Raw genomic sequence first — 17160 nt, 5'->3', positions numbered from 1 at the left:
ACTGGAGACCCGGAGTGAGTGCTGGGTTAGGCAGTGGGCATGCAGGGGCATTGGTTTAAAATGCAATTGAACTGTTTCCTTTGTTTAGCTTAATCGAGGGTATCAATTGGTGTTTGCAGGAAAAGTAGCACCAGATGCACCAGGCGGCTTGGGTTGTAGCGCCAGCTCACCCCTGAGAGCCATTTCCCTTGAACTCACAGTGGGTTGTTCGCTAAAACAAGCACGCCAGGAACCCCCAACTGTCGAGGGGCTCCCACCTTCTCAGGGGTGTGACAGCCACCAGCCGTCTCCTCGCCTTGTCCTGGACTCAGGCTGCCCCCAGGCAGCGGGGGCGGCTGTGTGAGCGGCCAGGCTGGCTGTGAGCACCCACGGGGCCCTGTGTGTGCCGCTGTGGAAGGTGGGCGGGTGCTCATGGCATACACTGGACGTGTCCGTCTGTGGACGTTGGGAGAAACCACTGCTGTGTGGGCCTGCAGCCCGGCCCTGGGCGCACTATTAGATTTGTCACGCCCAGACCGGGCTTTGTCCTCTGCTCTCCCGGGAGAGCGGTACCATGTTCAGAGGTATGGTTTCCTCCCGGGTCTTGTGGTGACTTTAGCCTCGGCCTCTGGTCCTGTGTGAGGCTGTGACTCTGGGTGGGTTTGCCGTGTGGCACCAAGTGCTTAGGGACTCTGGCAAGGGTCCTTCTTTCTCTTCTCATCAGTGTTGGTCCAGACAGCTGGGGTGTTGGCTAACTGCATCGAGAAGTTTCCCATTTTTGTTGCTGCCTTAAATCTGCATTGCAGTCTCACCCTCGCCTGGTGGGCAAGACTAGACCAGTGTTTCCGGCATGGTGGCCACTCATCCCCTCGTTCTGCAGACCACCTTCTGGGCACGGCAGGGCGTTGGGTCAGTGTCGAGGCAGCGGGCTGACCTCAGAGGGCCGGGAGACTGTGCTCTGAAGGGAAGGGTGATGTCAGGGCTGCTCGTTAGAGGAGCACGTCACTCAGAAGCGAGCCTGGGGTCTGTGAGGAGTCCGCACCCTGCCTCCATAGTGCTTCTCTGGGCCTCAGCCATGGGGAGGCAGCCCCGTCCTTCACCTGCTGCTGCCTGCAATACGCTCAGCTAGCAAGCTGTCCTTTCCGTCTCAGGAGCACCACACAAGTGTCTGGGCAGCAGGTCAGGCGTCTGCCTGCAATGCGCTCAGCTAGCAAGCTGTCCTTTCCGTCTCAGGAGCACCCACACAAGTGTCTGGGCAGCAGGTCAGGCGTGGGCTCAAGCCAGCTCTGTAGCGACCAGGTGGTGGCCCCTGGAGGCAGCCAGGACTGCAGGTGGTGGAGAGCGCTGGGCACACACGTGTCTGTCCTAGAGAGTCTGAAGACACGCTGTTCATACATCTGCCCAGGCCTTCCCAGAAAAGGGCTGGTTTTGTTTCTTCAGTGAAAGTTTATTTTCTGGGGTGATTTTTTTAGATTTTTGTTTATAGTTTTCAAAATTTACAGAAGCGAGAACTGGAGTCTGAGGACCTAACCCCCGTCCCTCACCAGTCCGCATTCCCTGGCTTGACCACACCCTGCAGCACTTCTGTGGTTCCTGGCACGCTTCTGGTGTCCCTCTGCCTGTCTGTGCCCACAGCATCAGGACCTCACGTCGCCCCACAGACCAGCACGCCCTGGCATCACCGAACACGAGGTCAGGCTGCACTTTGACCGCTGGTCTCAAGTGCTTTTACCATTTGGTTTGTCCAGTCAGGGTCCTGCACTGTCTGTGTGCCACTTTTGAATGGTCGCCCTTGGGGCCCTGTCACTAGAAGACACCCTTGTGCCAGTGGCTTGTGGGAGACATGGTCCTGCTGTGCGCCCCACAGCCCGGTCAGCCCCTCAGGCCTCCATACCTCTGGGGCTGGGCCTGGAGCTCACTGACCATCGCCTCCCTCCCACTGGTGCATGGGACCCACAGCTCAGGACAAGCCCAGGGTCCCAGACACACTGGATACTGCGAGTGAAAATGTCATTTCAAGTTCTACTTTCCAGCATGTTCATAATATTTTTAAGTTTATAGCTTTTTCTTTATAACGAGACATTTACTTTAAAATCAGTTGTGGCTTTGTCACTGCTCACGGCTCTCCCTTTCACTTTTGAGGGCCTGTGACCACCTCCCCACCCACCCAGAGGGGCTTCTTTAGAAACGAGAGGGGAGCAAGGCCCAAGGACCACCTGTCCTGCTCATGTCATGGCTTTTGCTGTGGCCGGTCGCTGATGCAGTGACCTCATTGTGTCTGATCTCAGTCCATATTCAGCTGGGCAGAGCAGTCCAGGCCCTAGGCCGCTGACGGCTACTGACTGTGGAGCAGCACGGCCTGGGGCGGCCGTGTGCCTGCTGACAGGACGATTGTCCCAACGTGAATGAAATGCATAGCTGTGCAGCCATCCCCTCACGCTTGCCACTGGCCACCAGGTGCCTCAAGTGTGGCCGAGAAGTGCCTGAGGGTGTGGACAGTCCCCTCTGTCTGCTGGTCTCCCTTGCTCGACCCAGGGCCTTACATGGACAGGAGGCAGGTGTGCTGTCACCAGCGGTCACAGCCCCGTGTTGCCCCCACACTGCCAGGCCCCAGCAGGCTGAGTCCGCCTCTAAGAATACACCCTGCTTGTGTAGAATATTTATTTTTATTAGTTACCAAGTCTATTTTTGTATTCAAGCTTCCAAGTCCAGGTGTTCTACATAAGCCATTACGTCATGTTCAAGTCGCACAGGACTGGTGCAGGGACATTGTGGTGCAGGGACACTGTGGTGCAGGGACGCTGTGATGCAGGGACACTGTGCACTGCCACCACCTCCGGCACAGGGTATTGATGGCGCCTCCCTTCTGGTACCAGGCTCTTTGAGGACAGAGCCCGGTCAGGGCCCCTGTCCCAGTGCGCGCAGGCTCCAAGAACAGCAGTCAGGGTAGATGAGCCGTGAGACGCCACGCCACAAGGGCGCGGGAGGGGGGGCGTTGGCCCTGTCGCTGTCACCTGGGCGCGGCTCTGTGAGGGCAGGCTCTCGCCCCCGCTGCCCGGCCGAGCATGCAGCCCGTGCACCGTGTCCCTTGTGGTACGTGACACAGTGCCTCGTCCTACATCTTACGGTACAGTTGTTCCCTCCTGGCTCGTGGAGCTTCCGTCTGTTACTAGAACAGTTACTTCACAGGCGAAAATGGTCGTATTTCCTCAGGCGCTTCACGTCGAGAACTGTGGTATCTATGCTCAAGGCCACTGGTCTTACTTTGCCGGGGCTTTGCTGCACACACGTCACACTAGCCGTGGTGGCCACGGTTGGCCCGTCACCGTGCCTGCAGCCCCTCGGTGCTGTCTCTGCGTCCCCTGGAAAGTGGGGAGGAGAGGGATGGGCATTCACTGGGCATCTGAACGTGTTCACTCTTTCAACAGACTTGTCTTGCCTGGTTTGTGGTACTTATAAAGCTTGTTTTCTATTGAAATTGCCATTTATAAATTTACAGATATGTACTAATTCAACATTTTTTATTGTTTATTCAATAAAATAAGGAAATATTTACTATGAATTTTTAAATGGGTTTTTTAGCTTTCTTTCCCTCTACTTGCTTGGAGTTTTGATTCACATAATTAAAGGTTGTTTCGCGTGTTAAGTGAATCCCTGCGAGAGCTGCGGACTGTTCACCTCCCTGACGTGGGCACTCCGTGGGCTCCGCAGCAGCACACAGCCCTCTGCGGTGGGACTGTTCAGACAGAACGGTGGCGGCCCCTGGAGGCCTGGGGGAGGGGAGGGGCCCGCTCCTGTGCCGTGTGCGCCTGTGGCCTGTGTGGCCTGCGTACAGGTCCTGTGGCCTGTGGCCTGCGTACAGGTCGCACAGGTCGTACAGGTTGCACAGGTCGTACAGGTCCATGGCCTCAGGGCCTCTGTTGCTCGGCCCCTCCCCCAGCCCGAGGCTCTGGCCCAAGGCAGCGCTGAGCTCATCCTGTGCACAGAACACATGGCTACTTAATTCTGAAAAGGAAACATTATTGGGCCCCCCCCCCCAGTTGCTAGAACCCCCTCAACCCCTGACCCAGAGTGGAGCCGCTGCTCAGATTCTGGGCAGGTTCTGCTCCGGCTCTGAACTAGTTTCGCACTCGGCCAGCACGCTTTCTGCTGCCTCCCCGGAGCTGTTCCTGCCGCTCCGCCCCACTGGGGTCGTGGAGGTTGGTGGTGACCCACCCCACCTCCTGGGCCGCAGCCTCAGGGTGCCTTGGGAGAGCAGGGCCTCTCCACTCCTTCTGGGCTGCTCCGAGCAGCACAGACACTGGCTTTCAAGGCTCCTGGCACAGGTGCAGCAGGGCCAGGCAGCTGTGGCTTCTAGAAAAGTGCCTACGGGCACAGACTCAGAGAAGAGGGCGGTGCGTCAGGGAGCGTCAGCTCCCTCCCACATCCTGCCCGCCTGCTCCCTGACCAAGGCCACCGCTGCCCTGTGCCCCAGCTCGGGAACACAGTGGTGACATAAGCCCCTGGGTCCTCACAGAGGCGCCTCTGTGACAAATCCAGATTTTACGAAACTGCTAAAGGCATCATTTCTCTGTTAGTTCTCCCGCTGCCCCATCAGGAGGGCACCACTGTGCAGCCTTTGTATTTGAAGTGTGTTACTTCAGATTACATTTCTTTCTTGATGATGAACACCACCGACATGCCAGGCTGTCACCCGCTGCCAGTAGATGTAGAAGAGGAGCCGGCGGGTGAGCTGGGCAGGAACACCCGGGATGAGGTGAACTGACCGTTTGGCCCCTCAGGAACCATGTTTCTACCTCCTACTTGTGTTTTTGAGTCAGATTTTGTGTGGAGAGACTCACAAGTTTCTAGTCCAGAAAGGGAGCCAGAGACCGTGCACTGCTGACTCAGCAACGTGCTCTCCATGTGCCGGAGTCTTCGGACAAGTCACTGCTGACTCAGCAACGTGCTCTCCAAGTGCCGGAGTCTTCGGACCAGTCAGCCGTGTTGGTGGGACCCCGAGCTGTTGTTCAGCTAAAGGAGGAATTTGTAGATCTCAACCTGCTGCTGTCATGGTAACCTTCAGACCTAACCTTGAACCTTTAACACTGAAGCTGATTCTTCCCCCCTCAATTAGGCAGGAAATTTCAAGATTGCATATTGTAGAAATTTGAAGAAGAGGATTTAGGGGTGTGAAGTAAAAGGAAGCTTACCTTTCCTCTAAACGTGATGTCTGTGTTTCATCGCCTGGTTAGTCAGACCAAGAAGCTGAAGGCCGGCACAGAAGTGTGAATGAGACTGTGCTTTTAAGTGACTTTTCAAACGCTGTGGAAGGAACAGTTAGAAATTTTTAGAGACAATGCCAGAAAGAAAATTAACAGCAGGAGGTGCTCTCTGCTGACAGTCTGAAATAGGGTTCTAATTTGTGGGTTTTGAAGATGACGGGACCTCGGCACTTGCAGCTTTGAGGACAGCGCCTGACTGTGACACGGTCATCTGAGCCACTCCCGCAGAAACACGGGGTGTATGCAGGAGGACCGCCGTGTGTGTCACTCCCCAGTAACTCAGTTTTGAAAACGGAAGCATTTCCAAAACCTCCTTGTGTCCACGGGAAGGGCTCTGTCTTCGCTTGTGCCGCAGTGGCTGGAGGCGCGCTGAGTCTGAGTGGGCCCCCTGCTGGGGACGCTGGCTCAGGGCCGCATGGACGCGCCCTGCCCTGCCCTGCCCGCCGCTTAGAGGATCCTGAACACGGGTCTGTTACAAATATTTCAGAGTAATTCTTCACCATGTCTGTTTCAGACTGAGCACATCGTGATGCCCAAAACGTGATGTTTATTTAGCATTGTTAAAGTTCTGGAGACAACTGCCTTTTCTCTGTGCAGCCTCGTGCACGTGGGCGTGGGCAGGGCTTTCCGAGGCTGGGAGCGCTCAGCGTGCCCCCTTCTCGTGGTCCCCGTGTGACTGCAGGGCCGGGGCTGTACCAGTGTCCCTGCCGGCGAGGCACCCGCCGAGCCGTGGCCCACACGTGTTTCTTGGGGTGGCGTGTGAGTCTGTTAGAGACTGGCCCGCACAGGATGGGCATGGGAACACAGGGTGCACATGCGGGCAGCGCGGATGGGGATGGGCCGCTTGCCTAAAGAAACACCTCCCCACAGGTTTGCTGCCTTGATCTCGTAGGATCTGTATTTACAGTTTGTAACATTGCGCTGCAGCCAGCAGAGCCAGTAAAGACCGACGTTGATGGCAGTTGCGGTGGTGCTTTTTTATCTGTTGACAGTTTCTGTGAAGTCACAGGTATCTACGATGCTGACAGCAGAGGGTGGCCTTTAGCCTCCCAGTGAGCACTCTGTCCCGACGGGCTTTCCTCCGTTCCCGCGTCCTTCGCTGCGGGCGCTTGACTGGGCGCAGCGCTCTCTCATCCGCCGGCCTCACCAGCCCGCGCTGGCCATGCCTGCCATCTTCTCAGCTTTCACACTCCGTCTGCTATTGAAAAGTAAAGGCAAGCTCTGCAGTAACCTTGCGGTGACCTGTCCCCTAGGAACTTGCTGTGGGGACTGCCCAGCTCCAAGGGGGGAGCCCAGGTGTGCCAGGAGACAGAGACAGAGGACTCGGAACCAGTGAGTGTAAGACCCCTCGGCTCACACGCTTTGAACAGCACAGTTGTGAAGAATAAATAGATGAGTTTTAGGCACTTCTAGACTTTTTTCTAAATTTTCAATGTGTGACAGTATCTCATGATGCAATTTGGGGCTTATTGGGGCCAAAAAAAGGTTTTGGAATGCGAATCCTAAGAGGCCTGTCTTTGGACACAGGCCTCTTCTCCACGTGGGAGGTGACCTGCGGGGACAGGCACGGAGCCCGCCTGCTGTGGGAAGAGCGGGGTGGGAATGTTATGTTATGTTAAGGCTGCTGCACACATGCTAAATGTGTAATAAAAGCAAATTCTAATAAACCGGTCATTGATAACTTCCTATTGTATGTTGTCCGGGTTTCTAAAGTGAACGACTGACTGTCTCTGGGTGTCAGCTGCTGGCTGTGAGATTTCAGAGGAAGCCACTGGCCTCGCGCCCCCGGGTGGCCCCTGAGCTCCAGGTTTGTCAATGTGAAAACAGACCCTCTGGTCCCAGGCTTCCCGGGACTGACTCACTCACGCCAGCCCAGCTGCCGAGCCCGTCCCGGGAGCAGGAAACGGGTGTGTCCCGTTCACGAATCCTCTGTGCCAGCCTGCCTGCACAGTTCCATGTTTTGGGCTAAATAAACTGAGCTCTGGTTTTACAAACTGGTCACGGAAGGAGACTGCGTCTGACCTCTCCCTCAGAGGTGTGGAGGGTCCTGCTGGAAAGCGCGGTGGGGCGTGAGCAGCCACCCGGGGCTCAGGTGGAGTGACCTCTGTTCTGGCCTATGATAAGCTGACTTACAGCTAGGAAAGAATGGTAGTTGAGGGTTAAAACGCTATGCATTTGGAAACCTAAGGTAAATTTCTACCTTGAGATTTTAAACAGTTAAATTTCTTCTTAAAATTCTGCTTTAATGGTATCTTTAAAATTTGGCATTTAGTGGTATCTTTAAATTTTTGGCATTGACTGATTTCACACAGAAAAACTAGAAATCTTTGAAAATAAAGAAAAAAGAATGAATGAATTTATTTTTTTCAAGATGTGTGATAGCCTGTACCTCATCACTGCCTCCGTAAAGTGAGGCCAGAGTTTTCAGGTTCTCTCCAGTCAAAAGTAGACATTGTTTTAAGAAGGGAAAAAATTATTAATTACATTTCTGGTATAATTCTAAAAAACCAAAATACAGTCATTGTTAATGAAAAATCCAAGGAAGTAGAAAACAATATAATGAGTTGTAATTTTATACAGTCCAGCTTTTTTTTTTTTTTTTTTTAATAAACGATTAATATGTTTGGCCTTCAAATAGACCTTTCAACTGCATTAGCGTGGACTTGGCGTGTTTCTAACAACACGTGCAGGAGGTGTCCTCCTGACCCCTGCTTCACAGGCGTGCACTGCTGGCTCTGCTGCCTTCTCTCTGGAGTGGAGAAATCCCTAGAACCAGAGCCCGGGGCCCGGAGGCCTGTGGTGGGCATCTGTGAAGTCGGATTGGTCAGCCGCCAGCCTGTTCCCAGGTTCCCTTTCCCTCACGCTGAGAAGTAGCGGCTCTATTTACAGTTTCCAGAAAGTGCCGAGTCAGGCTAGAGTCTGCTAAGGCCTGGTAAGAAATGTGGTGTCTGGCCCGCATTGGCCCTTTCTCATCTCTCGCTCCACCCCCACCCCGTTCACTTCCAGGCCTTTCCGTGGACAGCCCTCAGCCTTCTCCTTCGACCCGGAGGAGCCCGCTGAGCCTGGGCCCTGCGTTTCAGGGGACTCTGGGCCCCGCTGAGCAGGGCTCGCCCCCGCTCCTGAGTCCTGTCCTCAGTGACGCTGGCGGAGCCGGGATGGACGAGGAGGAGCCGAAACACAAGGTGGGCACCACCCCAAGCAGAGGGCTCGATGCTGGTGGGCCTGGGTTTGCCAGCTTCCTTCTAGGCTGGGAAGCCAGCAGGCAGGGCAGGGCTGGGCCTGTGCCCACACAGCCCCCCACCCTGGGTCTGCTGAGCAAGAGGAGGTGGTGGGCCGGCTTCCCAGAGACATCTCGTCCTGAGAACCTCCTGTCACTTACCCTCGAGGACTCTTCCAGGGTCTTTGTAAGAGTGCCTGGCCCTAGAGGTGTGGCAGCAACAGGCAGCCCGGGGGACCCTCAGCTCTGCACCCAGGAGGAGGTCCGGTGCTGGGAGGCGTCTTGTCTGGGGCCGGGAGGCTCTGGGCTGATGGGTGAGTGGGCCCCGGAGTGTTGTTTCTGGAGGAGGCGTGAGTGGGGTGGATTTAGGGGTGAAAGTGTTGATCTCCATGTAGGTTTCTGTGTATTGTCAGGGACAGGAGTGGGGCAGGCCCTGAGAGCTCAGGTGGAGAGTGCAGGGCTCCAGGACAAGGTGATGGCTGCTGCCACTCTGGCCCCGGCCTGCAGCCTGGGCCATGTCGTGTTTAAGGCAGTCAGGGTGAGGTGCGTTGCAGATGAACACATGAGAAAGGGCAAAGGGTCCAGAGAATTCACCCCCAGGAAAGACACTGGTTAAAATAATAGGCCAGTCCCTGGCCAGTTGGCTCAGTGGTAGAGCGTCGGCCTGGCATGCAGGAGTCCCAGGTTCGATTCCCGGCCAGGGCACACAGGAGAAGCGCCCATCTGCTTCTCCACCCCTCCCACTCTCCTTCCTCTCTGTCTCTCTCTTCCCCTCCTGCAGCGAGGCTCCATTGGAGCAAGGATGGCCCGGGCACTGGGGATGGCTCCTTGGCCTCTGCCCCAGGCGCTAGAGTGGCTCTGGTTGCAACAGAGCGATGCCCCAGATGGGCAGAGCATCGCCCCCTGGTGGGCGTGCCGGGTGGATCCCGGTTGGGCACATGCGGGAGTCTGTCTGACTGCCTCCCCGTTTCCAACTTCAGAAAAATAAAAAATAATAAAAAATAATAATAGGCCACATGCCCAGGAGGAGGGAAGAGTCAAGAACCATTCCGTCTGTGTCCTTGCCTGGAGAGAAGCCCCCCAGGCACAGACCTGAAGGGGCCGAGTGGTGGGCCCCCACCTCACAGCTACCTGTTAGGTGGGCGACTGTCCTCGCAAACACTTGAGCCTTGTGTTTCCTCCGGACTTGGCCAAAGAGCATGTTGTGTTGGGGCCACCTGAGATGCCTCAGCAGCGGCTGCAGCCCTCCCAAGGATGGAGGCCTCCGTGCAGACACCGTCCTTGTACCCCAGGACAGAAGACCTGCTGATGTAAGGTGTGCGTGTGGGCTGGCTTCTGGCCTCCATCCCCCATTATGGTCAGTGCTTTGCAGCCAGCAGCCGGCCCCCAGGCCTCCCTCTCGGCCTTGCAGCTTTGGTGCCATGACAAAAATGGTTGATAGGAAAGCTGTTTAAAAAACTAAATTTTAGGAGTCAGCCTCCTTCCCTCCGCACCTTGGCCACCGATTCATGGGCCCTCACAGTGGACGAGCAGGAAGCGGCTGTCGAGTCGATCAGTGATTTGCAGATCAAGGAAGAGAAAGTCAAACCAGATACCAATGGACTTGGAGGATCGGGTGTTGGATGAGGAGAAGATGATTCTGGATCGCCTGTAGCTCCAAGAAGGTTGCTGAGGGCCAGTCAAAAGCAGTGATTCCCACTGGTCTTCGCCAGTTTCCAGCCTGTGAGTTCCAGGGCCAGTACATCCAGTGGCCAGATACAGAGCATCAGCTCAAGACCTAACAACCATAGTTAGAGTGGTATCTTACGGAAAGGCTCCTCACACCTGACCCAGCTAAGGCAAAGAAAACGTTGTCACAGACAAGTAGCCCACAGCGGATTACAAACAGCTGAAGCCATCCCAGGAAGATTTAGAAATTACACAACTGAAAGCTGGAGTCAGACAACACCAACCCTATACTCAACTACACAAACAACATTTTTTTTTTTTTTTTTTTTTTTTACAGAGACAGAGAGAGAGTCAGAGTGAGGGATAGACAGGGACAGACAGACAGGAACGGAGAGATGAGAAGCATCAATCATTAGTTTTTCGTTGTGCATTGCGACACCTTGGTTGTTCATTGATTGCTTTCTCATATGTGCCTTGACCATGGGCCTTCAGTAGACCAAGTAACCCCTTGCTTGAGCCAGCGACCTTGGGTCCAAGCTGGTGAATTTTTTTTTTTTTTTTTTTTTTTTTTGCTCAAACCAGATGAGCCCATGCTCAAGCTGGTGACTCGGGGTCTCGAACCGGGGTCTTCTGCATCCCAGTCCAACGCTCTATCCACTGTGCCACCGCCTGGTCAGGCCACAAACAACATATTTGAAGGAGCAATCTATATTGAGACAAAATGGGAAGACAGGGAAGTGCAATTCAAATGAATCAACTAGAGGAATTCCCAGAAAAGAATTGAATGAAATGGAAATAACTAAAATGCCGCATGCAGAGTTTAGAATAATAATTATGAGGATGCTCAAGGATCTTAGAGCAACCATAGATAGACAACATGAGCACCTAAACAATGAGATATCTGGCATCAAAAAGGACATTGAAATCATAAAAAAGGATCAGACAGAAATGATAAACACAGTATCAGAAATGAAGACTACACTACAAGGAATGAAAAGCAGGCGGGATGAAAAAGAGGATCGAATCAGCAATTTAGAGGACAAGATAAGCAAAAGCACGGAAGCAGAACAGCAAAAGAAAAAGAGGATCAAAATGTCTGAGAAAACTCGAAGAGAGTTCTGTTACAATAGGAAGAGAAACAACATCTGCATCATAGGGGTGCCTGAAGGAGAAGAGAAAGAACAAGGGATAGAGAACCTGATTGAAGAAATCATAGCTGAAAATGTCCCAGAATTGATGCAGGAAAAAGTCACACAAGTTCAAGAAGCACAGAGAATCCCATTAAAAAGGAACCCAAATAAACCTAAACGAAGACACATCATAATTAAAAAACCAAAGCTAAGAAATAAAGAATACTAAAAGCTGCAAGAGAAAAGCAGTCAGTCACCTACAAAGGAGACCCCAAAAGGATGACATCCGACTTCTCAACAAAAACACTTGAGGCAAGAAGGGAATGGCAAGAGATATTCAAATTAATGCAGAACAGTTTCCTACAACCAAGACTTCTTTATCCATCAAGGCTATCGTTTAAAATAGAAGGAGAAATAAAAAGCTTCCCGTACAAAAAAAACCCCACAAACCCTCAAGGAATTTATTACAACCAAACCAATGATGTAAGAAGTGTTAACGGTCCTGTTGTAAACAGAACAAGGGTAAAGAGGAATGTAGAGTTAAGATTTTAGAAATGCATCCAAATTGAAAAAGAAGTAAAACTATCATTATTTGCTGATGATATGATATTGTACTTAGAAAACCCTAAAGTCTCAGTAAAATAACTAGTGGACCTAGTAAATGAATTCAGCAAGGTGGCAGGATATAAAATTAATACTCAAAAACCAGTGGCGCCTGACCTGTGGTGGCGCAGTGGATAAAGCATCGACCTGGAATGCTGAGGTTGTCGGTTCAAAACCCTGGGCTTGCCCGGTCAAGGCACATATATGGGAGTTGAAGCTTCCTGCTCCTTCCCCCTTCTCTCTCTCTCTCTCTCTCCTCTAAAATGAGTAAATAAATAAAAATAATTTTTAAAAAACCCAGTGGTATTTTTATACACCAACAATGAACTGTCCAAAAGAGAAATTAAGAAAACAATCCCCTTCACTACTGCAACAACAACAAAGAAAGTACCTAGCTGTAAATTTATCCAAAGAGGTTAAAGACTTGTACTCAGAAAATTATAAAACATTGATAAGAGAAATCAAGGAACATAATCAAATCAAAAATGGGCAAAAGAAATGAATAGACACTTCAAAGAGGACATTCAGATGGCCAATAGGCAAAAGAAAAAATGTTCAACATCACTAATTAGAGAAATGCAAATTGATTCCTTAAAAAATTAAAAATGGAACTGCCTTTTGACCCAGCCAACCTACTTTTAGGAATATATCCCAAGGACACCACATCACTGGTTCAAAAGAAGAAATGCATCCCCATGTTTATGGCAGCATTGTTCACAATAATGAAGATCTGGATACAGCCCAAGTGTCCTTCAGTGGACGAGTGGATTAAAAAGTTGTACTGCATATACACATGGAGTACTGTGGGGCCATGAAAAAGAAGAAAATACCTTTTGCAACAACAGGGATGGACCTGGAAACTATTATGTTAAGTGACATAAGCCAGACAAGAAATACAACTATTGGCCCTGGCCGGTTGGCTCAGCGGTAGAGCGTCGGCCTGGCGTGCGGGGGACCCTGGTTCGACTCCCGGCCAGGGCACATAGGAGGGGCGCCCATTTGCTTCTCCACCCCTACCCCCTCCTTCCTCTCTGTCTCTCTCTTCCCCTCCTGCAGCCGGGGCTCCATTGGAGCAGGGATGGCCTGGGCGCTGGGGATGGCTCCTTGGCCTCTGCCCCAGGAGCTAGAGTGGCTCTGGTCGCAGCAGAGCGTCGCCCCCTGGTGGGCGGAGCTTCGCCCCTGGTGGGCGTGCTGGGTGGTTCCCGGTCGGGTGCATGCGGGAGTCTGTCTGACTGTCTCTCCCCATTTCCAGCTTCAGAAAAATACAAAAAAAAAAAAAAAAAAAGAAAAAAAGAAATACAACTATTATATGACTTCACTCATATGAGGAATCCAATGAACAATGTGAACTGAGGAACAGAATAGAGGCAGAGGAGGGATCAAAGGGACTAGTGGCCTGGCCTGTGGTGGCACAGTGGGAAAAGCGTCAACCTGGAACGCTGAGGTCACTGGTTCGAAACCCTGGGCTTGCCTGGTCAAGGCACATATGGGAGTTGATGCTTCCTGCTCCTCTCTCCCCCTTCTCTCTCTCTCTCTCTCTCTCTCTCTCTCTCTCATTCTCTCTCCTCTCTAAAAAATTAATTAAAAAAAAGAAAAACTTAAAAAAAATCTCTAGTGTCAGAGTTGGAGACACTAGAGATTAAAAAAAAAAAAAAGGGGGGGGGACCAGTGGGCAAGCGGACAGAAGGAAAGGGGATGAGAGGATGGGGTCAGAGAAGGGAAAGAGCTTGGTGAAATTATGTATACATAACAGCATTATAGAGAGCAGAAGAGCAAATCCTGGAGGAAAGCGGGGAGGGTGTTGGGGGAGGGGGCAAGAAGGATGTTGAGGGGAATTCGGGGGTGCGGGAGGATGTATTCGGTGGGACACTTGAATCTATGTAAACGCAATAAATTTAAATCAATAATTTAAAAAATTGTATTTCCTTAAAAACAAAACAAAAAAAACTAAATTTTAATTTGTTACTTGCTGTTTTAATAAAATAGTTGATCTTTAGGTAGTTCTGTAGCGTAATGACCCCTGATACCTCATGGTAAGAGGGCTAATGGTGGTGGCTGTGGCCTTCATCATCTAGACCAGGCCTCTGAGCAAAGGGACCTGTTGGTCAGCGTACACTGGAAACTGTCAGCCCAGCTCCACAGCCCTGCCGTCCACAACCATTCAGCTCCTGGCATCTTACTGTCTCTCCCTAGTGGTGCCTGTGACATTAACGTGATTCCATCCGTGAGCTGTGGTGGTCATGCTTCTGAGGGTCTCCGGCCCCCACCCCAGGGGAGAGGACCTGGTCTAGAACCTCGGGTGACCTGAGGCTGGCTCTAGGGGTTAGAGGAGGACCCCAAGCGAAGTGCGGGCAGTTAGGAAGCCCCAGGCTGACCGTTGCAGGCTGCTTGGCTGCGTGGGGCTGAGCCTCCCAGACCATGGACGTGGTCTGCTCAGGGCCAGCTCTGACCCCACAGAACTCACTGGTTGTATGAAGCTCAGAGATACATTTCAAAGAGCTCTTCCTCAACCTGGATTTGAAAGTCATTTTTTGATAGCATGACACCCAAAAAGAAGTGGAAGGTCATGAAGGTTGGAAAGGTGACCTGCTCTCCTGTGGATAGGAGGACCAGAGCCCCAGGGACTAGGGGTCAGCCTCCCAGTAGATGCGTAGATGCAACCAGGACAGAGCATCCTGTGACCACAGAGCAGGCTCACTCGCAACTCCAGCTGAGTGGCTATCGGTTATTTGTAAAAAATGGACATGGGAAGCCACCAGCAGACCTGTCCCACGTGACAAGGATGGACAGCAGGATATGGGCTCTGAAGGGCGCTGAGCAAGTGGAGTGTCCCCAGGGGGCCAGTTGCAGTGTGGGCTCCAGGGCTCTCAAGAAGAAAGTACCTTTGTTATCTCTGCAAGCATTGTCACCTCTCCTCTAAACTTCACCTAGGGGAGGGGCACAGGGATGAAGGCGTGGACCCCAAAGCATCAGCCTCGGGCCCAGCCTCCCCTGCTCATTGGCACCTAAAGCACATCAGCTCCCCAGGTGCAAACTTCACTCCACCTTCCTCCCCAGACCTGACCCCTGCAGGCTTCCATGGCTTTTTCCCTTGGCTTGGGCCCAAAACTGAAGTCATCCTTGCTTCCTTGGTCCCTTGCACCTCCACCCACAACAAACTGTCACTTCCCTCCCTTGCTGTCCCACCAGGGCGGGAAGAGGCCTCCTGAGGAGCCCTGGCCCCTCCCAGCCTTCCCCACCAGTAACCATCTTGCCCATCTCCTACCCATCCCTTGTCCTTGACCTGTCTCCCAGCTGCCAGCTCCACCCTCTCTAGCAGGCAGCCTGTGTCCTCCCTGGAGGCTGCGGCTGCCCCACCCAGAGCACTTCTCTGCTTTCCTGGGTGACGCCCCATTAGCCTGTGCAGGGAGAGAGCAGGACTGGGCAAGGATGGAGGAGCTCATGCAGCCTGAGCTCGAGGCTCTGCTTTGCCAGGTGCTGAGGACTGGGCATGGTGAGGCCCGGGTTCCCAGGGGTACAGTGCGACCCTTCCTGCTCCTGAGGGTCCTGTCATTGCTAACTTGCCTGCTGGCCCTGCAGAGACCCTGACTGGAATTCTGGAGCTCCAGGGCCAGACTATCTCTGCCCCTGCACTGGAAGTGTGCTGGCCACCTAGTGCTCTAACATACAGCACAGTTAGAATGTGCACTTGGCAACTTAATGACTCTCTGTGAGTTAGGCTCAATCGTTTATAATCATATATGCACATATACACACTCCAGTGTCTGTGTGTTCTCCCGTTACACCCCGGCAGTGATAACTAAGCTATCATTTCATCCCAAAACGAACCCTAAGCTTCAGTATCTGTTGAAACAGCAATTCTTTGCTCAGATACATAATATAAAATGAGAAAAACATGTGAAGGAGATAAAACTGGGCTTTAATTTTTACTCAGAAGGAAATGCCTTCAGGGATTGTGAAGGAGAGCTGACGATGATGTTAACTTCAGCAGGAGAGAGTGAGTGTCACTGCTGTCGCTGACATGGCCGGCAGACACCTGCTCACTGTCGGCCTTCTTGCAGAGCACGGGCGTGGACGAGGCCTACTTCATAGCAAAGGAGATTCTCGCTACAGAACGGACGTACCTGAAGGATTTAGAAGTGATTACCGTGGTATGAAAACTAAGTCCTTCATTACATATTTTCTTTTTATTTTTTTTTTAGATTTTGAGAGTACATTCATTACCATCTAGGAAGGACTTAGGGGAGAAGGAGCAACAGGAGGGCCTAGGTGGGGCTGCTTCAGCTTTTTAGAAACAGAGGAAGGAAGTGGGCCGTGCTGGGCTGCATGAACTCTGAAGTAAGAACCACAGTGACAAGTGAGCCCAGGTGGGGCGCTGTCAGCTCACTGCAGTCAGGAAAAGGGGGCCTTGGGGTCAGGCTCAGGGTGAGCCCAGGACTGGCGGCTGCTGCCTGCTGCTCTTGTCGCAAGGCTTGTGGGGACCCTTGGAGTTTAGGAGAAAGAGAGCAAAGGTGCATGCCTGAGGGAGAACACACCATTTTATTTTAATATTTCCTAATTCTAAACCAGAGACAGAAGAATCCGGCTAAGGAATAGCTCTCAGCTGTCATGAGAGCTACAGGCATATGCTCTGTGAAGGTACATTTGCTGGCTTAAAGCATGTCTACAGTTAGAACATCGGGTCTAGCTTTTGTAAAACTGGGACTGCATCTATTTGAAGCTTTTCATCCAGAATTATTCTCTTATATTGTGAAGATTTGGTGGTTAAGAGAACAGCCATAGCACTGGACTGAGCTGTCCTCAGGGAGACTCAGCCAGTGCTGGGTGTCCTGTGACCACACACCCTCAAGGGCGAGATCCCTCAGTCACCTCGAGCTCTTCCTGCAGTGGTTCCGCAGTGCGGTGGTCAAGGAGGACGCCATGCCTGCCGACCTGATGACCCTGCTCTTCTCCAACATAGACCCCATCTACGAGTTCCACAGAGGCTTCCTGCGGGAGGTGGAGCAGAGGCTGGCACTCTGGTAATGGCCCGCCCCACAGCAGACCCCACACGGTAGACGGGGCCCTTACACCGCATACATGGCTCCGCCCTGCCCACACACAACGGCTCCACCCCACACATACATGGCGCGAGCGCGCACACACACACACACACACAGCCCCGCAGGCCCCGCCCCACGCATGGCCCCGCCCTCACACAGCCCCGCCCCCCATGCACAGCCCCACCCAGCACCTGTTGCTGTCCAGGCTGTGATGAGGGCGGTGGTCACAGCAAGGCTCGTGAGCTTCCGCGTGTTGT

At 52.6% G+C, this 17160-nt stretch overlaps 1 protein-coding gene across 4 annotated transcripts in view; it reads left to right on the top strand.

Annotated features, from left to right (window-relative positions):
• Positions 1–17160, top strand: part of FARP2 (FERM, ARH/RhoGEF and pleckstrin domain protein 2) — a 106696-nt gene that overhangs the window by 66789 nt on the left and 22747 nt on the right. For all 4 annotated transcript variants that reach the window (XM_066233694.1, XM_066233693.1, XM_066233692.1 and 1 more), the window contains exons 14-16: positions 8250–8425; positions 15923–16012; positions 16749–16882. In XM_066233694.1, coding sequence (XP_066089791.1) covers positions 8250–8425; positions 15923–16012; positions 16749–16882 — 400 coding nt within the window. The remainder of the gene's footprint in view (positions 1–8249; positions 8426–15922; positions 16013–16748; positions 16883–17160) is intronic.

This window comes from Saccopteryx bilineata, chromosome 5 (genome assembly GCF_036850765.1).
Source record: "Saccopteryx bilineata isolate mSacBil1 chromosome 5, mSacBil1_pri_phased_curated, whole genome shotgun sequence".
NCBI classification, from domain to species: domain Eukaryota; kingdom Metazoa; phylum Chordata; class Mammalia; order Chiroptera; family Emballonuridae; genus Saccopteryx; species Saccopteryx bilineata.
The sequence above is the reverse complement of the archived record's forward strand: the minus strand, read 5'-3'. Positions and strand labels throughout refer to the sequence as shown.